Source organism: Coregonus clupeaformis, chromosome 3 (genome assembly GCF_020615455.1).
Source record: "Coregonus clupeaformis isolate EN_2021a chromosome 3, ASM2061545v1, whole genome shotgun sequence".
NCBI lineage: Eukaryota > Metazoa > Chordata > Actinopteri > Salmoniformes > Salmonidae > Coregonus > Coregonus clupeaformis.
The window spans coordinates 29,566,725-29,589,860 of NC_059194.1; the positions used below are offsets into that span (position 1 = coordinate 29,566,725).

Genomic DNA, 23,136 nt, shown 5'->3' on the forward strand with positions numbered 1-23,136 from the left:
AAAAGTAAAAGTAGTCAAACATATAAATATTAAAGTACAGATACCCCAAAAAACTACTTAAGTAGTACTTTCAAGTATTTTTACTTAAGTACTTTACACTACTGGCACCTACTACCATACCCCGTTCAAAGGCACATCAATATTTTGTCTTGTCCATTTACCCTCGGAATGGCACACATACACAATCCATGTCTCAATTTGTGTCAAGGCTTAAAAACCCTTCTTTAACCTATCTCCTCCCCTTCATCTACACTGATTGAAGTGGATTTAACAAGTGAAATCAATAACGGATCATAGCTTTCACCTGGAATCACCTGGTCAGTCTATGTCATGGAAAGAATGTTTTGTCAACTCAGTGTTCATACACATTGCTCCAGTGCTGTAGTGCAGAGTCCAATAGCAAAGCTGCTAACGAAGCAACACTCTAAAGCACACACTCACTAGCAACAAACATAGCTTGTGCGTAGCAACAGTTTACAAAAGACCCCTGGCTGCGAGAACTGACTCATCGTTCAAAACAAACAAAACTGTCCCAGAACCAAAGAAACACTCAAATCCACAAACAGAACAAAAAACAGACGTGTAAAGCTACCAACCGACGGCCCCTTGGGGTCCTTGTTTAAAGTGTGGCCCTTCTGTCTCCCTGGCTTCATCCTTTATTCTCATCTTCATCCTCATCCTCACATCTCCCAGAGCCTAAGAATAGAAGCAGATCAATATGGAGAAGGGAGCCTGCTCGCCGCATCGGCGATCTAACAGCAAGCTACATCACACATTAGCGCACTGGCTCAGCTGGGTGTCCTGTTACAATATAAAGCTCTCTGAGCACTTGGAAAAGGACTATGTACAGTGAGGGAAAAAAGTATTTGATCCCCTGCTGATTTTGAACGTTTGCCCACTGACAAAGAAATGATCAGTCTATAATTTTAATGGTAGGTTTATTTGAACAGTGAGAGACAGAAAAACAAAACAAAAATCCAGAAAAACGCATGTCAAAAATTTTATAAATTGATTTGCATTTTAAATGAGGGAAATAAGTATTTGACCCCCTCTCAATCAGAAAGATTTCTGGCTCCCAGGTGTCTTTTATACAGGTAACGAGCTGAGATTAGGAGCACACTCTTAAAGGGAGTGCTCCTAATCTCAGTTTGTTACCTGTATAAAAGACACCTGTCCACAGAAGCAATCAATCAATCAGATTCCAAACTCTCCACCATGGCCAAGACCAAAGAGCTCTCCAAGGATGTCAGGGACAAGATTGTAGACCTACACAAGGCTGGAATGGGCTACAAGACCATCGCCAAGCAGCTTGGTGAGAAGGTGACAACAGTCGGTGCGATTATTCGCAAATGGAAGAAACACAAAAGAACTGTCAATCTCCCTCGGCCTGGGGCTCCATGCAAGAGCTCACCTTGTGGAGTTGCAATGATCATGAGAACGGTGAGGAATCAGCCCAGAACTACACAGGAGGATCTTGTCAATGATCTCAAGGCAGCTGGGACCATAGTCACCAAGAAAACAATTGGTAACACACTACGCTGTGAAGGACTGAAATCCTGCAGCGCCCACAAGGTCCCCCTGCTCAAGAAAGCACATATACAGGCCAGTCTGAAGTTTGCCAATGAACATCTGAATGATTCAGAGGAGAACTGGGTGAAAGTGTTGTGGTCAGATGAGACCAAAATCGAGCTCTTTGGCATCAACTCAACTCGCCGTGTTTGGAGGAGGAGGAATGCTGCCTATGACCCCAAGAACACCATCCCCACCGTCAAACATGGAGGTGGAAACATTATGCTTTGGGGGTGTTTTTCTGCTAAGGGGACAGGACAACTTCACAGCATCAAAGGGACAATGGACGGCACCATGTACCGTCAAACCTTGGGTGAGAACCTCCTTCCCTCAGCCAGGGCATTGAAAATGGGTCCCTCCTGAGATGTGTGCAAACCTGGTGGCCAACTACAAGAAACGTCTGACCTCTGTGATTGCCAACAAGGGTTTTGCCACCAAGTACTAAGTCATGTTTTGCAGAGGGGTCAAATACTTATTTCCCTCATTAAAATACAAATCAATTTATAATATTTTTGACATGCGTTTTCCTGGATTTTGTTGTTGTTATTCTGTCTCTCACTGTTCAAATAAACCTACCATTAAAATTATAGACTGATCATGTCTTTGTCAGTTGGCAAACGTACAAAATCAGCAGGGGATCAAATACTTTTTTCCCTCACTGTATATATATATACATACACACACGTACACTACCGTTCAAAAGTTTGGGGTCACTTAGAAATGTCCTTGTTTTTGAAAAAAAAGCAATTTTTTTGTCTATTAAAATAACATAAAATGTATCTGAAATAAAGTGTAGACATTGTTAATGTAGTAAATGGCTATTGTAGCTGGAAACGGCTGATTTTTTTATGGAATATCTACATATATGCTTACAGAGGCCCATTATCAGCAACCATCAGCCCTGTGTTCCAATGGCACGTTGTGTTTGCTAATCCAAGTTTATCATTTGAAAAGGCTAATTGATCATTAGAAAACCCTTTTTCAATTATGTTAGCACAGCTGAAAACTGTTGTGCTGATTAAAGAAGCAATAAAACTGGCCTTCTTGAGACTAGTTGAGTATCTGGAGCATCAGCAATTGTGGGTTTGATTACAGGCTCAAAATGGCCAGAAACAAATAACTTTCTTCTGAAGTCTATTCTTGTTCTGAGAATTGAAGGCTATTCCATTTGAGAAATTGCCAAGAAACTGAAGATCTCGTACAACGCTGTGTACTACTCCCTTCACAGAACAGCGCAAACTGGCTCTAACCAGAATAGAAAGAGGAGTGGGAGGCCCCGGTGAACAACTGAGCAAGAGGACAAATACATTAGAGTGTCTAGTTTGAGAAACAGACGCCTCACAGTTCCTCAACTGGCAGCTTCATTAAATAGTACCCGCAAAACACCAGTCTCAAAGTCAACAGCGAAGAGGCGACTCTGGGATGCTGACCTTCTAGGCAGAGTTGCAAAGAAAAAGCCATATCTCAGACTGGCCAATAAAAAGAAAAGATTAAGATGGGCAGTCTGAGATATGGCTTTTTCTTTGCAACTCTGCCTAGAAGGTCAGCTGTCCTGGTGGCTGGTCTCAGACGATCCCGCAGGTGAAGAAGCCGGATATGAGGGTCCTGGGCTGGCGTGGTTACATGTGGTCTGCGGTTGTGAGGCCGGTTGGACGTATTGCCAAATTCTCTAAAATGACGTTGGAGGCGGATTATGGTAGAGAAATGCACATTTTAGGGTGGCCTTTTATTGTCCCCGGCACGAGGTGCACCTGTGTAATGATCATTCTGTTTAATCAGCTTCTTGAAATGCCACACCTGCCAGGTGGATGGATTATCTTGGCAAAGGAGAAATGTTCACTAACAGGGATGTAAACAAATTTGTGCACAAATTTGAGAGAAGTAAGCTTTTTGTGCGTATGTAAAATGTCTGGGATCTTTTATTTCAACTCATGAAACATGGGACCAACACTTTACATGTTGCGTTTATATTTTTGTTCAGTCACTACTGGTCAAAAGTTTTAGAACCCCTACTCACTCAAGGGTTTTTCTTTATTTTTACTATTTTCTACATTGTAGAATATTAGTGAAAACATCAAAACTATGAAATAACACATATGGAATCATGTAGTAACCAAAAAAGTGTTCAACAAATCAAAATATATTTTATATTTGAGATTCTTCACAAAAAAAAAAAAATATTTTACCTTTATTTAACTAGGTAAGTCAGTTAAGAACAAATTATTATTTACAATGTAGGCCTACACCGGCCAAACCCGGATGACGCTGGGCCAATTGTGCGCCGCCCTATGGGACTCCCAATCACGGCCGGTTGTGATACAGCCTGGAATCGAACCAGGGGGTCTGTAGTGACGCCTCAAGCACTGAGATGCAGTGCCTTAGACCGCTGCGCCACTCAGGAGCCCAAATAGCCACCCTTTGCCTTGATGACAGCTATGCACACTCTTGCCATTCTCTCAACCAGCTTCATGAGGTAGTCACCTGGAATGCATTTCAATTAACAGGTGTGCCTTCTTAAAAGTTAATTTGTGGAATTTCTTTCCTTCTTAATGCATTTGAGACAACCACAGCATTTTGCAGCGATACACCATCCCATCTGGTTTGGGCTCAGTGGGACTATCATTTGTTTTTCAACAGGACAATGGGCTCTTTTACCAAGAAGGAGAGTGATGGAGTGCTGCATCAGATGACCTGGCCTCCACAATCCCCCAACCTCAACCCAATTGAGATGGTTTGGGATGAGTCGGACGGCAGAGTGAAGGAAAAGCAGCCTACAAGGGCTCAGCATATGTGGGAACTCCTTCAAGACTGTTGGAAAATCATTCCAGGTGAAGCTGGTTGAGAGAATGCCAAGAGTGTGCAAAGCTGTCGTCAAGGCAAAGGGTGGATATTTGAAGAATCTCAAATATAACATATTTTGATTTGTTTAACAATTTTCTGGTTACTACATGATTCCATATGTGTTATTTCATAGTTCACTATTATTTTACAATTTAAAAAATAGTAAAACTAAAGAAGAACCCTGAAATGAGTAGGTGTCCAAACTTTTGACTGGTACTGTATACATATATAAAATAGGTTATATTTCTGTTATCATAGTCTTATCTTTTTCTTCATCTCCAGTCCTCCCTGACCACTAAACTTCATTTACTGTATAATAGGTGACATCAATACGGTGATTGCCTAACATGAGGCTTGATCCTGTACTATCGTTTTAAATCAGTCACCACCTGACAGGGATAAGAAAAGGATGATAGCGCTCATAGGAGGGTAAGAGAGTCTATTGTCTGGACTAAAACACTACTGTGATCTCTACCATGAGCTAACTTGACGCCAACTCCAGCACTTCTGTCCCCCAAATGTAACCCTCCCTAGCCTGGCTGGGTGTTGACCTAACACCCTGATGGAGATTAGCACAATGAAAGGGATTGGACTCATAACAAGCAAATTATTCTAAACCTCGGGCTTGAGATTATTACCCAATTCATGGGAAAATGTGTTGTGTGATTGTGGGGATGTTTGTGTAACAGAGTTTGAATGGAAAGTGCCACAGCAGTAAATACCCTCATCCCCTCCAACTGGATTGCACTAATCTAGTAAATTAGGTTTACTACCTCAATAGAAGTGCTGTTAAGAAATGAATCCCCCGTCTCTCGATCTTCCCTCTCACTCCCTCTTTCCATCTCTCTCATTCACCCTCACTCATTCTTTCTCTCCCCCTCTCTGTCATCCATGTCTCCCTCTATCATCCCTTCCCTCTCGCGCCCTTTCCCCTCTCTCTTTAAATGTACACATCATCCTCTCTTTCGCTCTCCTTCCTCTCTCCATCCCTCTGTCACCTCTGGCTGTGTGCAAAAGTAATGGTTCCATGGTGAGGGTGAGGAGCTGACAGTCCAGGCTCTCCCTGGAGGCCCTGAGAACCTGCAGCTCAGACTCCAAACACTCCTACAGATGGCGAGGGAGAGAGAGAGAGCAGGAAAGTAATTTAAAAAAAGAGAGAGCCAACCTAAGACAATATTCATATTTTGAACACTGTCTTTTGAGCATAAGGCTTCTACAATGGGGCACAGTACAGTCGTGGTCAAAAGTTGAGAATGACACAAATACTCATTTTCACAAAGTCTGCTGCCTCAGTTTTGATGATGGCAATTTGCATATACTCCAGAATGTCATGAAGAGTGATCAGATGAATTGCAATTAATTGCAAAGTCCCTCTTTGCCATGAAAATGAACTTAATCCCCAAAAAACAGTTCCACTGCATTTCAGCCCTGCCACAAAAGGACCAGCTGCCATCATGTCAGTGATTCTCTCGTTAACACAGGTAGAGAGTGTTGACGAGGACAAGGCTGGAGATCACTCTGTCATGCTGATTGAGTTAGAATAACAGACTGGAAGCTTTAAAAGGAGGGTGGTGCTTGAAATCATTGTTCTTCCTCTGTTAACTATGGTTACCTGCAAGGAAACACATGCCGTCATCATTGCTTTGCACAAAAAGGGCTTCACAGGCAAGGATATTGTTGCTAGTAAGATTGCACCTAAATCAACCATTTATCGGATCATCAAGAACTTCAAGGAGAGAGATTGAATTGTTGTAAAGAAGGCGTCAAGAAAGTCCAGCATGCGCCAGGACCGTCTCCTAAAGTTGATTCAGCTGCGGGATCGGGGCACCACCAGTGCAGAGCTTGCTCAGGAATGGCAGCAGGCAGGTGTGAGTGCATTTGCACGCACAGTGAGGCGAAGACTTTTGGAGGATGGCCTGGTGTCATGAAGGGCAGCAAAGAAGCCACTTCTCTCCAGGAAAAACATCAGGGACAGACTGATATTCTGCAAAAGGTACAGGGATTGGACTGCTGAGGACTGGGGTAAAGTCATTTTCTCTGATGAATCCGCTTTCCGATTGTTTGGGGCATCCGGAAAACACCTTGTCTGGAGAAGACAAGGTGAGCGCTACCATCAGTCCTGTGTCATGCCAACAGTAAAGCATCCTGAGACCATTCATATGTGGGGCTGCTTCTCAGCCAAGGGAGTGGGCTCACTCACAATTTTGCCTAAGAACACAGCCATGAATAAAGAATGGTACCAACACATCCTTCGAGAGCAACTTCTCCCAACCATCCAACCACCAACAGTTTGGTGACGACCAATGCCTTTTCCAGCATGATGGAGCACCTTGCCATAAGGTAAAAGTGATAACTAAGTGGCTCGGGGAACAAAACAGACATTTTGGGTCCATGGCCAGGAAACTCCCCAGACCTTAATCCCATTGAGAACTTGTGGTCGATCCTCAAGAGGCGGGTGGACAAACAAAAACCCACAAATTCTGACAAACTCCAAGCATTGATTATGCAAGAATGGGCTGCCATCAGTCAGGTGTGGCCCAGAAGTTAATTGACAGCATGCCAGGGTGGATTGCAGAGGTCTTGAAAAAGAAGGGTCAACACTGCAAATATTGACTCTTTGCATAAACTTAATGTAATTGTCAATAAAAGCCTTTGACACTTATGGAATGCTTGTAATTATACTTCAGTATACCATAGTAACATCTGACAAAAATATCTCATAACACTGAAGTAGCGAACTTTGTGAAGACCAATACTTGTGTCATTCTCAAAACTTTTGACCACGACTGTACACAGTCACACTTTAATTCACTATCGTTTGAGTGGTGAGGTTACTATGGGGTCATGGGAAAGCTGGTCCTTGACCTGAACATGACCCCAGCTGCAGGTTGTTTAGCTCCGCCCTCAGCTGATCCTGTCTCCGCCTCTCCTGGGCCAGAAACACTCCCAAGAGCTGCAGCTCAAAGTCCCTCACTGAGAGAGAGAGAGAGAGAGAGCGAGAGCGAGAGCGAGAGCGAGAGCGAGAGCGAGAGCGAGAGCGAGAGCGAGAGCGAGAGCGAGAGCGAGAGAGAGAGAGAGAGTGGTGTAGAAATAAAGACAGTGTGGTTTTTAGTGGCTGCGGATACAACATTCCTGGACCCCTCTTCAAAATCAAATCAAATCAAATGTATGTCAAATACGCCGAGTACAACAAGTGTAGACCTTACAGTGAAATGCTTACTTAGAAGCCCTTAACCAATAATGCGGTTTTATGAAAAATAAGTGTTAAGTAAAAAATAGATAAGTAAAACATTAAAATAACAAATAATTAAAGAGCAGCAGTAAAATAACAATAGCGAGGCTATATACAGGGGGTACTGGTACAGAGTCAATGTGTGGGAAGCTGTTAAGAAGCCTTTTGGACCTAGACTTGGCGCTTCGGTACCGCTTGCCGTGCGGTAGCAGAGAGAACAGTCTATGAGTAGGGTGGCTGGAGTCTTTGCCAATTTTTAGGGCCTTCCTCTGACACTGCCTGGTATAGAGATCCTGGATGCCAGGAAGCTTGGCCCCAGTGATGTACTGGGCTGTATGCACTACCCTCTGTAGTGCCTTGCGGTCGGAGGCCGAGCAGTTGCCATACCAGGCAGTGATGCAACCAGTTAGGATGCTCTCAATGGTGCAGCTGTAGAACTTTCTGAGGATCTGAGGACCCATGCCAAATATTTTCAGTCTCCTGAGGGAGAATAGGCTTTGTCGTGCCCTCTTCACGACTGTCTTGGTGTGTTTGAACCATGATAGTTTGTTGGTGATGTGGACACCAAGAAACTTGAAGCTCTCAACCTGCTCCACTACAGCCCTGTCGATGAGAATGGGGGCGTGCTCGGTCCTCTTCTTTTTCCTGTAGTCCACAATCATCTCCTTTGTCTTGATCACGTTGAGGGAGAGGTTGTTATCCTGGCACCACACGGCCAGGTCTCTGACCTCCTCCCTATAGGCTGTCTCATCATTGTCGTTGATCAGGCCTACCACTGTTGTGTCGTCGGCAAACTTAATAATAATATAATAATAATAATAATATGCCATTTAGCAGACGCTTTTATCCAAAGCGACTTACAGTCATGCGTGCATACATTTTTGTGTATGGGTGGTCCCGGGGACCACCCATACACAAATGATGGTGTTGGAGTCGTGCCTGGCCATGCAGTCATGGGTGAACAGGGAGTACAGTACGGGACTGAGCACGCACCCCTGAGGGGCCCCCGTGTTGAGGATCAGCGTGGCAGATGTGTTGTTACCTACCCTTACCACATGGGGGCGGCCCATCAGGAAGTCAAGGATCTAGTTGCAGAGGGAGGTGTTTAGTCCCAGGGTCCTTACCTTAGTGATGAGCTTTGAGGGCACTATGGTGTTGAACGCTGAGCTGTAGTCAATGAATAGCATTCTCACATAGGTGTTCCTTTTGTCCAGGTGGGAAAGGGCAGTGTGGAGTGCAATAGTGATTGCATTATCGGTGGATCTGTTGGGGTGGTATGCAAATTGTAGTGGGTCTAGGGTTTCTGGGATAATGGTGTTGATGTGAGTCAAAGCTCTCAACAAAATATAGAACACAGTAAGCATCCTCAACAATACTTTGAAAAGAGAACCCAACTGCCCTATACAGCCACTTACTGGTGAAACACTGCTATTGCATCAGCTTATACAGTTGAAGTCGGAAGTTTACATACACCTTAGCCAATTACATTTAAACTCAGTTTTTCACAATTCCTGACATTTAATACTAGTAAATATTCCCTGTCTTAGGTCAGTTAGGATCACCACTTTATTTTAAGAATGTGAAATGTCAGAATAATAGTAGAGAGAATGATTTATTTCAGATTTTATTTCTTTCATCACATTCCCAGTGGGTCAGAATTTTACATACACTCAATTAGTATTTGGTAGCATTGCCTTTAAATTGTTTAACTTGGGTCAAATGTTTCGGGTAGCCTTCCACAAGCTTCCCACAATAAGTTGGGTGAATTTTGGCCCATTCCTCCTGACAGAGCTGGTGTAACTGAGTCAGGTTTGTAGGCCTCCTTGCTCGCACATGCTTTTTCAGTTCTGCCCACAAATGTTCTATAGGATTGAGGTCAGGGCTTTGTGATGGCTACTCAAATACCTTGACTTTGTTGTCCTTAAGCCATTTTGCCACAACTTTGGAAGTATGCTTGGGGTCATTGTCCATTTGGAAGACCCATTTGCGACCAAGCTTTAACTTCCTGACTGATGTCTTGAGATGTTGCTTCAATATATCCACATAATTTTCCTTCCTCATGATGCCATCTATTTTGTGAAGTGCACCAGTCCCTCCTGCAGTAAAGCATCCCCACAGCGTGATGCTGCCACCCCCGTGCTTCACAGTTGGGATGGTGTTCTTTGGCTTGCAAGCATCCCCCTTTTTCCTCCAAACATAACAATGGTCATTATGGCCAAACAGTTCTATTTTTGTTTCATCAGACCAGAGGACATTTCTCCAAAAAGTACGATCTTTGTCCCCATGTGCAGTTGCAAACCGTAGTCTGGCTTTTTTATGGCGGTTTTGGTTTACCTGTACCTGTTTCCTCCAGCATCTTCACAAGGTCCTTTGCTGTTGTTCCGGGATTGATTTGCACTTTTCGCACCAAAGTACATTCATCTCTAGGAGACAAAACGCGTTTCCTTCCTGAGCGATATGACGGCTGCGTGGTCCCATGGTGTTTATACTTGCGTACTATTGTTTGTACAGATGAACGTGGTACCTTCAGGCATTTGGAAATTACTCCCAAGGATGAACCAACATTTTTTGGCTGATTACTTTTGATTTTCCCATGATGATAAGCAAAGAGGCACTGAGTTTGAAGGTAGGCCTTGAAATACATCCACAGGTACAACTCCAATTGACTCAAATGATGTCAATTAGCCTATCAGAAGCTGCTAAAGCCCTGACATATTTTCTGGAATTTTCCATGCTGTTTAAAGGCACAGTCAATTGTTGGAAAAATTCCTTGTGTCATGCACAAAGTAGATGTCCTAACCGACTTGCCAAAACTATAGTTTGTTAACAAAAAATTTGTGGAGTGGTTGAAAAACTAGTTTTAATGACTCCAACCTAAGTGTATGTAAACTTCTGACTTCAACTGTAAATAAACACTTGCAGAGAATGAAATTGCATGTGTACCTTGCACGCACATGTGTGCACACACAGGCACATATGCATACACGCGCAGACACACACACACATACACACACACAGACCTGTGAGGGCCTGCAGGTGTTGTTTGCCCAGTAGGTGTTAATTCTTGTTGTGCAGAGAAATTAAGTACTGATTACAGGTAGGACAAAACAGATTACTACACTCATCCCCCTGAGAAAGAGAGAAAGAGAGAGAGAGACAGAGAGAGAGAATAAGTAATAACTTTAAATTAATAAATAATAAGCCATTATAAAGGCTTAGAAATGCTTTATAAATTATTATAAATTATCATAACACTGAATGTTTATTATGCTATTATCAGAGCTATGGTTAAATGGTTTGAGTAGACAAAGGAGCGACAACTCACATCTATTGGATTTAGAGCCACGGTCTCCTCCTCCATCTCAGTGTCAACTGCCAAGAGTCCTCATGACAACAACAACAACAGCAATCAACATAGAGCACATCTAATTACATAACTACTACACCCTAGAGTCTAGACACTATGCAACACACTACACGGACATTACACACACACACACACACACACACACACACACACACACACACACACACACACACACACACACACACACACACACACACACCACAGAGCTCTGGGGGCTTCACAATGAGAGTAACATCTCCTCTGCCAATAAATGAGTTTGAGAGCATGTGTATGTGCAGGTGTGTGTGTATGCATCTCTCACCCTGTTGTTGGAGCTCTGGGTGCTGTTAACTATCTCTGAGGTTTCCTCTTCTTTTCCTTCGGCCACCCACCCTTTACGTTTCTATGGCAAAAAAACACCATCCATCAAAAATGTTGTTAATTGCACCAGCTTTTGTGAGTATGATTTGCCTGTGTGTATGGAGAATAGTGTTATTGCTTTCACTCCACCTTTGGCTCTGTCAGTGTATGAGACTCCAGTGGTTCCTGGTCTTCCTCCAGTAGCAGACAGGGGGGCAGGGGCAGCCTCAGGCCCCTGGGAGGGAGGGGAGACAGGGGAGCGCCACACTGGTATGGAGGGATGACATGTCATTCTCCAGCAGAAGGGGACTGTGGAGGTTCTGTTGTGAATATGCAGACACACACACAAAATATTCTTATCATCATTATCATCAATATGATCATGTGACACAGGTTTGAAGTTGTTTCTACATGGGTTGCTCTTACCATCTGACTGCAGTTCAATCCCTGCCTCTGAGGTCAACTCGCCCAGGTAGGACACATACAATTCTGAGAAGCAAAAGAAAATAACATGTAGTGCATTAAATGGTTTTCAGAACTGACACAACAAAGCTCCGTGTGCTGACTGTCAACACATGCAGAACGAAACTGCAAAAGTAAATAACATCAACATTCGAATGCCTTATGCTGTGTTAAAACGTGTATTGCAGTGACTGAGGTCCACAAGTGATCCAAAAAAAAAGGTTGGCACTCACTCCCCGACCCACCTCTGCTGACTGTCCACATTCTGAACGGACAAGGTGGCCCATTGATGAAGGCGACAGGTGGAGGTGTTGTCCCGTTCCCGGAATCACCTGCGAGCCCAGCGCCAGGTGCAATGTCGTGGCCGCCGAGCTCAGCGTCAGCTCAAGGCTCTGACATTGGAAATTCCCTACAAACAAGGAGACAATCACATGATGATGTAGCCAGGAAGAGCAATCGAGCACGGAGCTATGCAAACTTGGAACGTTTACATAGGGAGAAACTCTCGACATTTCTTTACAATGTAATTCTAATGGCATGGTGTGACTAACGCATTCACATTTAAATGTTAAGCGTAAATGAACGTATGATGTATAGTTCTTATCGATGCGTGTAGGCTATGGGACATAAATCATTTCATGAAAAGATATAAAGAGGTCATCCAATCAATCTATTCTCTGCACGACAGCATTTCGACCGTATACTGGTGACGCCTGAAAGAGAACGCTCGGGAAATGTCGACTTCCCGTATCAGTAGCCAATCATATTAAGAGAAGACGAAGGCGTCACTAACAACGTCCAATCCTAAGCACACGGAATAGAAAGTGGGCGTTTATTATGTCTGTGACAGTTGAATGACTTCTCTCCTCGCTATAAGTGGAGTTTGATCACAGATGCGCTTGTGGCACCGAACTGCCAAAAGTGGAAGGGATGAATGAGAGGAGACTCTGAACAACTTCATCGGAACATTTCTAATAGCTTCTTATCGACTAGATGAAACACAGATTGAGTCTTTGACTGCAAAGGTGAGAGAATAACGCTGACATGTTTATTTTGGACATGCTGTACTCTACGTAGGAAGAACTGCCAGCTCACTGTCATATCACAATTTAGCGTTGATTGAAGAATAGCTAGTCATTTTTAAAACTACAGGCACGTGTTTCGCATTATATTTTAAACTGGTCACCAACCTTTTTTAATGTGGTCTAAAACAGTGTGTCATTTGCTTATTATCATGTTATTGAATGACTTTCGACCGGTCAAATCAAAGTCAAAGTCTTGGGGAAATACCCTGCACTGCAGCAGAACACTTCATGGTCCCTCAAGCTCTTGCATACCAACCTAAGATTGTCACACTCTTCATAATAGTGGTAGTAGCCTTTTATTTTGATATGAGCTTCATGCTGTCTAAAGTCGAATTGGTTTAGGCTCTTCATTGTTTAGTTTGGGATAGACCATATGGCAATTTAGGGGGGGTCAAGAAAAGCTCTGATAGTGACACAGAGGCATGTTGTTGGGTCGAGAGACACATTTTAACACTTTGTCCAGAAGGGAATATATGAGCTCCCTTTGGCAGTGAGAGTGAGAGTTGAATGATTGGAGCAGAAGAGGAGTGTGCCATGCAGCTGTTGTGTCACTGTACCAGGTGTCCTCCTCACACTGACAATGCCTCCACTCTCTCTCTCCCTTGGCTGCACTCTGCTTCAGCTGTGTCAACAGACACGTGCTTCCACGCAGCTGGCGCCCCCCCCCCCTCATGCACAGCTATCTCTTCTGTGATTGAGTACTGCCATGATTTTTTAAATGATTCTGAAAAGCTCTGTCTATAAAGGTTGAAACTCATTTAACCAGACAGCGTTAAACTGTTTTATCTTCCTCTGTCTTTCAGGCATGGAACCATCACCCCCCAGCACCCCAAACACCCCGAAACCTGCCCCTTCCTCCCCGCCACCCTCCTCTCTTTCCCCACCTACCCCTAAATCTACCCCGGGCACTAGACCCACTGTGACCCTGCCTAAATTGCCCCCGACCTCTCCGGTCTCACCTTCCAGCCCTTTTTGTCCTGGCCCCCCTCTCTCTCCCCCCGCTTCCTCCCTCTCCACCCCTCCTGCCTCCCCCCTGCGGCAGCCCATCAGACCTGTCTCCCAGGCGGGACGATCCCAGCTCAATGCAGCCAGCAGGGCTACGGATGAGAGGAGGGGGGCTGGTGCTGCTGGAGATACCCCGGGCAGGCCCCCTACTACCCCTCTACAACAGGCTTCAATAGCTGAGCCAGGTGAGTACAGTCAAAGACACACACACACACACATTCACCACAGAGCTCTGGTCCCCTGGTAAGGGCTTTGTAACACATCCCAACACAATCACTCCAACCCTAATACTAAGTACAATCAAGGACATCCCCCTTCGCGCACAAAAGCTCACTCAACAATAAAAAAACATACCACATCCCTAATCTAACCTATTTTATTGACCTATTTATATATCGCTTACCCTTATATTTAAAAACAGAACAGAAACACGAATGCCTGGCCAACCATGCTTCTCTGCCAAGCCAACCAATCAAAGCACTATGCAGTGGATAGAAAAGAGCAGGCACTCTGTGCTATCCCATCAAGACCAAGCTACTATTACTATCTAACCTAACCCCTTTGCTTTGTCTGTTTGCCTATTATGTTAAGGCTTTTGGGGTAGGGCACACAGCTCTTAACGGTGACTCTGTATTTCACTTCCTGCCTCATCCTCTCTGCCCCTACCCTTACCCTCCAATCGGAACCTCTCCCTCTGTGGCACGTGACCTATCTCCATGACAACAGCAGACGTTGACCAGAGCATGTAAAGTAGTCAGTCAGGGATTGCTGTGTAAGGCAGAAAAACAGCCCTCTCTCCTACCCCTATCCTCCTATCCATCTACTTCTCTCCAAGCTATTCTAGTACGACTGGGAAAAGCCTTAATGGAAAGCTAATTCCTTTCTCAATGCTTGGTATGGCTGATTCAGGTGTATTGTATCTATGACACTGCACATAAGGTACAGAATTTACGAAGCAGTGTAGACCAAGTTTGAAATGTTTATCACGTGCAGAAGTACAGTGAAATGCCTTTCTTGCAAGCTCTAAACCTAACAATGCAGTAATCAATTTAGTACTAAAAATAACATAAGGTAGTACAAAAACACACAATAAATAAAAATAAGAAGTAAGAAGAATACGAGAAAGTAAGAAGCTATATACAGGGTCAGATCCAATACCATATTTACAATGTACAGGGATACTGGAGGCATCAGGATGTATGATAAACATAGTAGCAGCAGCGTAAATGAAGATTGTGTTTCTTGGAGTGTCAGTGTGTGTTAATGTGTAGAGTCCTGTGAGTGTGCATAGAGACAGTGCAAAGGGTCAACAATGCATTTTGTTAGCTATTTAGAAGTCTTATGGCTTGGGGATAGAAGCTGTTCAGGAGCCTGTTGGTGTCAGACTTTATACACCGGTACCGCATGCCGTGCGGAAGCAGAGAGAACATTCTATGGCTTGGGTGGCTGGACCCTTTAACGATTTTCCAGGCCTTCCTTTCACACCACCTGATATAGATGTGCTAGATTTTTTTTTTTACATTTACGTCATTTAGCAGACGCTCTTATCCAGAGCGACTTACATGAGCAATTAGGGTTAAATGCCTTGCTCAAGGGCACATTGACAGATTTTTCACCTAGATGGCAGGGAGCTCGGCCCCAGTGATGTACTGAGCTGTCTGCACCACCCTCTGTAGCGCCGTGCGATCCAGGGCGGTGCTGTTGCCATACCAAGCAGTGATGCAGCCAGTCAAGATGCTCTCAATGGTGCAGCTGTAGAACTTTTTGAGGATTTGAGGGCCCATGCCAAACTTGTTCAACCTCCTGAGGAGATAGAATTTTCCACACTATTCTCTATCTCAAAAAGAAAAGACACAGATGTCTTTCCGATAAACATGTTAGAGTCGTGTCAGGGCCAGGGGGTGAGGAGTAGCTGTTGAGTGAGCTAAATAAACGTATTTTAGGGCTGAGGCGCAGGGCTGTGCTATGTCCACCATGCTGGCAGGAGTCACTGGCATGCAAGGAAAGAAACTGGATACATAAAGCATCAGCACAGCACATACGGACAGTTCCCTCTGCTCCTTAGTGACACAACACAGATTTATCACCTCTGCCAGTCACTACATCAAGAGCACTACCTCACTTACACAGTATACTAAGGGCTCTACCAATTACAAATCACAGTAAAGGTTATTACATAGGTGTTACAGATGTACAGATATACCACTTATAGCTTTTGTATACAGATAGTGGTCCACATGGGGGACAGGTGGGGGTCAGAAAGAAAGACCGTTGGTCTGCGTGCTGAAGTGGTCCCTCGGTTTGGGTCTGAGGGAAGTGGGGGGGGCAGGGGGGACATGGACAGTTGTTGTGAGATGTTACCACCTGTCTGCAGGGAGGAACATCCTGTTCATAATGAATAACACTACAGTTCATTAGTAGTATGCTTGTTCCCAAATGCTATGCGGCACATGTTACTGTGTGTATCAATGCTGCCAGTCACCATGTAATATCCCCTTTGGCAGTAACCTTGAATGAATGAATACATCAATTAGATGACTGTTGTCTCTGTGTAGAGGAGCCAGAGGAGGAGCTGAGTGTGGAGGAGCTGGAGGAGAGAGCCAAGTCTGGAGATGCCAAAGCCCAGTCTATGGTGAGTACTAACCCCCCCCCCCCCAGCCATCTCCCATGGTCCACCCTGGATAGACCACCATAGCAAACTTGAAAAGTCCTACCATAGAATTAAATACTAGAACTCAGAATTTAATTGGATCTCTAATATGAACTACAATGGGTCTTCATGTGTCTGACAAAATGAGCACATATTTGACATGATATACTGTATGTGTATCTGTGTGTAGGTGGGCCGGTACTACTTGGCCCTGGCCGAGGAGAGAGATGAGGAGCTGAACAACTGTACAGCAGTGAGCTGGCTGGTGCAGGCCACCAAACAGGGCCGCAAGGACGCCGTCAAGATGCTACAGCGCTGCCTAGCAACCAGGAAAGGTGAGGGGGCGCAGCCTTACCCACTAAACAGGAAGTATATATATGGAGAGATCCAGAGCAATTCAATCGAATATTTTTTGAATTGGGACTGAAAAGGTACAGCAATTAAATGGAGTATGCCGTTAAATGATATGCACTTATCAGGAGTCAACTGTCATTGGGATTGTGGAACCAGTTGAACTGATTGGTTGTCTCAGTGCATGGTGTTCATTATGAGGCATTATGGTTGTTTTTGTCACCATTAAGGCATCACGTCGGAGAACTTTGAGGAGGTAAAGAAGCTGTGTACGGAGACAAGGTTTGAGAGAGGAGTGAGGAGGGCTGCCCTGGTCATGTACTGGAAGCTCAACCCAGATAAGAAGAGAAGAATGGCTGTGTCTGAGCTGCTGGAGAACGTGGAACATGTCAACACAGAACCAGGTAGAGGGAACAGTCACACACGCACACACACACATACACTCATACATTACATATATGGTCCCACATATACACAACAGTCACACCATAATGTAATATTAAATGTTCATGAACACCCAAGAGAGCTGAGAGGCCTAGTTGTTATTTAGCTAGTTTCTAAACTGTGCGTTCCTCTGTAATTCCTCCACCCCAAGGTGACGCTGCCTCCCAGGGCCCCATATCTAGTTCCATGCAGAAACAGAGGAGAGTTCTGGAGAGTCTCGTCACCAGCAAAGGTCAGTGTATGTTTATGTAATATAGAATCAAATGGAAAGGCAATGTAACAGTGAGTTAAGACTACCTCTCTCTGTCTGTGTCTTTGCAGTCAGTTGCTATGACATGGGTCTGGATGACTTTGTGGAGATCACTAAGACGTACGCTCAGGGCATCCCGCCTAGTCCCACTATGGCTGGGGCCGGAGGTGACGATGACGATGATGACGAAGTTGTGAAGAACCCAGACGACTTGCCCCTTCATCAGAAGGTGTCAACCTTTTTTTCTCTCTGGGAATGCATGTGTTCATAACATCTTCACACACGTTCACAATTTTACATTTGTTATTATCTTGCGCATGGATTTACCCTCTCTCTCTCTCTCTCTCTCTCTCTCTCTCTCTCTCTCTCTCTCTCTCTCTCTCTCTCTCTCTATCGCTCTCAAATTCAAATTGCTTTATTGGCATGACAAACATTGAGTAAATATTGCCAAACCATCAATGTAACAACTGCATTTAGTCATATACACTCAGTGGCCAGTTTATTAGGCCATCTAGTACCGTGTCGGACCCCCCTTTGCCTCCAGAACAGCCTGAATTCTTCAGGGCATGGATTATACTAAGTGTTGGTATCAAGGGACCTTACACCACCGCCACCAGCCTGTACCGTTGACACCAGGCAGGATGAGGCCATGGACTCATACTGCTTATGCCAAATCCTGACTCTGCCATCAGCATGACGCAACAGAAACCGGGATTCTTCGGACCAGGCAATGTTTTTCCACTCCTCAATTGTCCAGTGTTGGTGATCGTGTGCCAACTGGAGCCGATTCTTCTTGTTTTTAGCTAATAGGAGTGGAACCCGGTGTGGTCGTCTGCTGCAATAGCCCATCCGTGACAAGAACCAACGAGTTGTCCATTCCGAGATGCAGTTCTGCACACCACTGTTGTACTGTGCCGTTGTCTGCTGGTTTGTGGCCCGCCTGTTTTTTTGCACGATTCTGCCATTTTCTTTCGACCCCTCTCATCAACGAGCTGTTTTCCCCACAGGACTGCCGCTGACTGGATGTTTTTGTTTGTCCCACCATTCTCTGTAAACTCTAGACACTGTCGTGCATGAAAAGCCCAGGAGGACGGCCGTTTCTGAGATACTAGAACCGGCCGCCTAGGACCGACGATCATACCACGCTCAAAGTCGCTTAGGTCACTAGTTTTGCCCATTCAAACGTTCAATCAAACAGTAACTGAATGCCTCGATGCCTGTCTGCCTGCTTTATATAGCAAGCCACGGCCACGTGACTCACTTGTCTGTAGGAGCGAACCATTTTTGTGAACGGGGTGGTGTACATTGAAATAATGCGTAATCTCTCTCGCACCCTTTCTCTCCCCCTCCTCTCCTCCCCTAGGTGTTGAAGTTCCCCCTACACGCCCTGTTGGAGATCAAGGAGCACCTGATAGACTGGGCGTCCCGGGCGGGCATGCAGTGGCTCAGCGCCCTCATCCCCACTCACCACGTCAATGCCCTCATCTTCTTCTTCATCATCAGCAACCTCACCATCGACTTCTTCATCTTCCTCATCCCCCTGCTCGTCTTCTACCTCTCCTTGTTCTCCATGGTCATCTGCACGCTGCGTGTCTTCCAGGTAGGATACACACGGCTCTGGCCTTATACCAGAGGAACTGAAAGAGGAAAAGCTATGCCATTATCCTGTAATAAACTAGCAAGAACACTCATTTAGGGAGTACTTACCACCTAACCTTTGGTATTTTCTTGGTAAAACGAATTTAAATGGTTAGTACTATGTAACTATAGTACTTTGTGCAAGTTATTCCATGACGGTTAGCTATAGAATAATGTGTGTACAGTATGTAAAGAGCTGTTGGTGTTGTTCTTCCAGAACTCCAAGGCGTGGGAGAACTTCCGGGCTCTGACAGACCTGCTGTCTCGCTTCGAACCGGGCCTGGACCTGGAGCAAGCTGAGACTAACTTTGGCTGGACCCACCTGGAGCCCTACCTCTACTTCCTGCTGTCGGTGGTCTTCGTGGTCTTCTCCTTCCCCGTGGCTGACAAGGCCTGGATCCCCTGCTCCGAGCTGGCCACCGTGGCCCTGTTCTTCACCATCACCTCCTTCCTCAGCCTCCATGCCTCCGCTGAGCTCTTCGCCCGCCGCGCCCTGCTCACAGAGGTGTTATCGGGGGTCTGTGCCCTTACACAACTATTACCGGATAGTCTCTGGTTCCTGCGGGTGTTAGGCACAACGTTTGTGACGGTGCCGCTAGGGGAGATGGTGGCTCTGAACGTGGGCGTGCCATGTCTTCTCTATGGGCACCTGTTCTACCTGCTGTTCCGCATGGCCCAGCTGAGGGGCTTCAGGGGCACCTACCTCTGCCTGGTACCCTACATGGTCTGCTTCGTCTGGTGTGAGCTGTGCCTGGCCCTGCTCCACTCCTCCTCGACCATAGGTCTGATTCGGACCTGTGCGGGCTACCTCCTCTTCCTGTTCGCCCTGCCTGTCCTCACCTTGGGCTTGGCGGCCATGTTGCTCATCCAGGTCCTCCAGTGGTTCATGGCTCTGGAGATCACCAAGATGCTGGTGACTCTGACCGTGTGTGCGGTCCCGGTGGTGTTGCGGTTGTGGACGCGGTTCAGCCTGAACCCGCTGGTGGTGGCGCGGTCCCTGTCGCGGAGCAGCATGGTCAAGCTCATCCTGGTGTGGTTGAGTGCTGTGGTGCTGTTCTGCTGGATGTACGTCTACCGCTCCGAGGGCATGAAGGTAATCACAATAACTAGTTCGCTACATTATGCTACATTATACCCAACGCACTAATTAAAACAAAATACAGGTACTAACATATTAACATAATAAAAAAATTACCGAATGACAGAACAAGATCAAATTGCAGTCAGCAGAGTACTATTTACAGTATTAAAATGTAACTAAATAAATGATTCACTAAATGTATGAAAAGTGTTCAATGGAATACATGAACTGTATAATAAACAACATCAAAATCAAGTTTAACCAAGTGTCTTGAACAGGTGTATAACTCCACCCTCACGTGGCCGGAGTACAGTAACCTGTGTGGGCCGAAGGCCTGGAAGGAATACAACATGGCCCAAACCCAGATCCTGTGTTCTCACCTGGAGGGCCACCGGGTCACCTGGACAGGACGCTTCAAATACGTTCGCATCACCGACATCGAGAACGGAGCCCAGTCTGTCATCGGCCTACTTCCTGTGTTCGTAGGGAACTGGATGAGATGTCTCTACGGTGAGGCCTATCCACTCTGTGAAAACACCACTGACCCCTCCACCCCCACTGCCCCTCCACAGCCCCTACCCATACCCCAGCCCCCTCCAGAAGACCCCTTATGCAAACTGAAAAGGCTGGCGAAGCACGAGTGCCACGTGAAGCGCTTCGACCGCTACAAGTTTGAGGTGACCTTGGGCATGCCCCTGGAGAGGAAGAGTAAGAATGGGACCATCATAGAGGACGAAGACGCCACCAAGGACATCGTCCTGAGGGCCAGTAATGAGTTTGGCCCCGTGCTGCTGCACCTGAGCGCTGGGAGCCTGGTAGAGTTCAGTACGGTTCTAGAAGGACGCCTGGGCTCCAAGTGGCCTGTGTTTGAACTGAAGGCCATTCACTGTCTGACGTGTGCAGATGCCCGCGTGCCCAGCGGCAGGCAGTATAAGATAGAACACGACTGGAGGCGCTCGGCCCAGGGGGCACTGCAGTTTGCGTTCGACTTCTTCTTTAACCCCTTCCTCACCGCACGGCTGGAGCAGGACGCTGAGACACAGACCATGCAGGGCGGAGGGTAGTGGTGGATGAGTGTATCTGAAGAGCAATGGAGTAATTAGGAGTGACTGAGTGTACACTGGGGAGTGAATAAGTACTCTGGGAGAACTGAATGTACACACAATCAAATAAAGACTTCACTAAGGTTTGTCAGTCAGACATGCATTATGTCTACCTACAGTAAGGGCTCGATTTAGTCCGCATCGAGGAAGTTCAGCTTTACAGCGTGATTGAAATGTAAAGGTAATCTGTCTGCATTCACGGTAAACGCTGCGTATGTCGACTCAATCGGAAATGACCTTTTAAAATGCTATCATGGAATGAATAGAGCCCAAATCTATGGTTCTGCATGATGTTTTCCACTATAATGTAGTTCCACTACTGCGGTTCAACTGTTTGTAGTGATGTGTGTGGCTGTGTGCTCTATACACCGTACAGTAGTAAAACCAGCTTAGACACATAGCAGTATTGTGTGTATTGCTAAACTAGGAGGAAGTGTGTGTGTTTGTAGTGTGTGAGGGTTTTCATAGCTGCTGAGACAACGTGTGAGAGGATAATATCATGGAGAATCTTAACTAAACCCCTTAATTACAAAGGAGGGAGACAGTTTCCACAAACTTTACACTTTCATACATGCAACCACACACACAAATACACACACCGCCTCAACCTCCTAATTCATAGACAAGTGTTTTTAGTCCGTCAGCATTTCAGAAGAAGTGTGTGGGACAATGCCGATCAATAAGCTTATTAACATTTTGCATGCTATTCAACCATATAGGCCTACCATTTGCACCCTCACATATTGTAGATAAGGGGTCTCCATTTACATTCAGCCATGGGACGATTATTTCTTTAGTGGATAGTCGGGGGGTCGGAGCATAGTTATAAATAATTTATAGTCTGCAAATTGACTGCAAGAAGCTCAAACAGATATAGTATTTGACAAAAACTGAATCATTTCAAACCTTGATTACATTGGGATACATTAACATATGCCTCTATATTTATGCATGGAAATACTTGGGAACAGATTTCCTAAATTTAAATCACTTTGAAATGATTTCCTGGTGATTTGAGTCTTATGTCCAACAACTAAATTATATTTTTTTAAATCCAAATTAATCACGGACCACGTATTGGGGAACCCTGTTGTAGATGTTATCTGTTGGTTGACTTATCAGGTTTGTTTGCATATTAAGTAATAGGACTTTTTAACTACAGCGTGGTTTAAAATACTCAATGGTGTTTGTTTTTTTACACGACTTGCGATTTCAAAATGTAATTTTTGTTGTTTTTACAGTTTAAGGTCTTAATTCAGTTTAATTCTTTAGCTACTTGTATTTTACAGTTATTGAATTGTTGTTCGTTTTCTTTTAACAATTTTCATCATAGGATCATGACAGAGAAACAAATGGACTTAAACTGTTCCAGTTGTCTCCTTAAATATTATGCTTTAATCATTATGTTGTCATTTTCATACCCTTGTTGTGACGCCATACACCATTAGTTCACTTGTATCAAACCCCACCTGGATCAAAGTGTACTTGTGTCCAAATTGATCTTTGCCCCTCTTTTACTTGTCTGCCTTGTTGTCCCTCCCTCCCCTCTCCCTCCCTCCTTCTCCCCCTCCCTGCTGTGCAGGGGTTTGGATCTGTTCTGATCCCACAGTTCCAGTCTGCAGGCCTCTAATGATGTCACTGTTGTAGGTTGTGATGTCACTACTGTAACCCTCTACACTACTGTGACCAATAAACTAATCATGGAAATGGAAAACTCTG

General features: G+C 45.1%; 2 protein-coding genes across 2 annotated transcripts in view; one reads left to right on the forward strand and one right to left on the reverse strand.

Moving 5' to 3' along the window:
* The window catches only part of LOC121544210 (janus kinase and microtubule-interacting protein 1), a 57,180-nt gene extending 44,738 nt beyond the window's left edge, over positions 1-12,442 (reverse strand). The window contains exons 1-4 of the mRNA XM_041854134.2: positions 12,056-12,442; positions 11,775-11,837; positions 11,499-11,668; positions 11,311-11,391 (exon numbers count right to left, since the gene is read on the reverse strand). The gene's annotated coding sequence lies outside the window, so the exon portion shown is untranslated. The remainder of the gene's footprint in view (positions 1-11,310; positions 11,392-11,498; positions 11,669-11,774; positions 11,838-12,055) is intronic.
* Positions 12,443-12,674: 232 nt separating this feature from the next.
* LOC121544273 (wolframin) lies at positions 12,675-23,125 on the forward strand. The gene is made up of 10 exons (XM_041854184.2): positions 12,675-12,835; positions 13,699-14,085; positions 16,456-16,532; positions 16,741-16,885; positions 17,132-17,305; positions 17,497-17,577; positions 17,667-17,824; positions 18,959-19,195; positions 19,451-20,326; positions 20,593-23,125. The coding sequence occupies exons 2-10, from the start codon at positions 13,701-13,703 to the stop codon at positions 21,376-21,378; spliced, it is 2,919 nt and encodes a 972-aa protein (XP_041710118.1). The 5' UTR covers positions 12,675-12,835; positions 13,699-13,700; the 3' UTR covers positions 21,379-23,125.
* The last annotated feature ends 11 nt before the right edge of the window (positions 23,126-23,136 follow it).

Excerpts from the sequence above, each read along its gene's own strand:
- LOC121544273 (XM_041854184.2), top strand. The coding sequence starts at position 13,701 with ATGGAACCATCACCCCCCAGCACCCCAAACACCCCGAAACCTGCCCCT. Across the intron at positions 16,533-16,740 it reads ATGCCAAAGCCCAGTCTATG|GTGGGCCGGTACTACTTGGC; the intron begins GTGAGTACTAAC and ends ATCTGTGTGTAG. Across the intron at positions 16,886-17,131 it reads CTGCCTAGCAACCAGGAAAG|GCATCACGTCGGAGAACTTT; the intron begins GTGAGGGGGCGC and ends GTCACCATTAAG.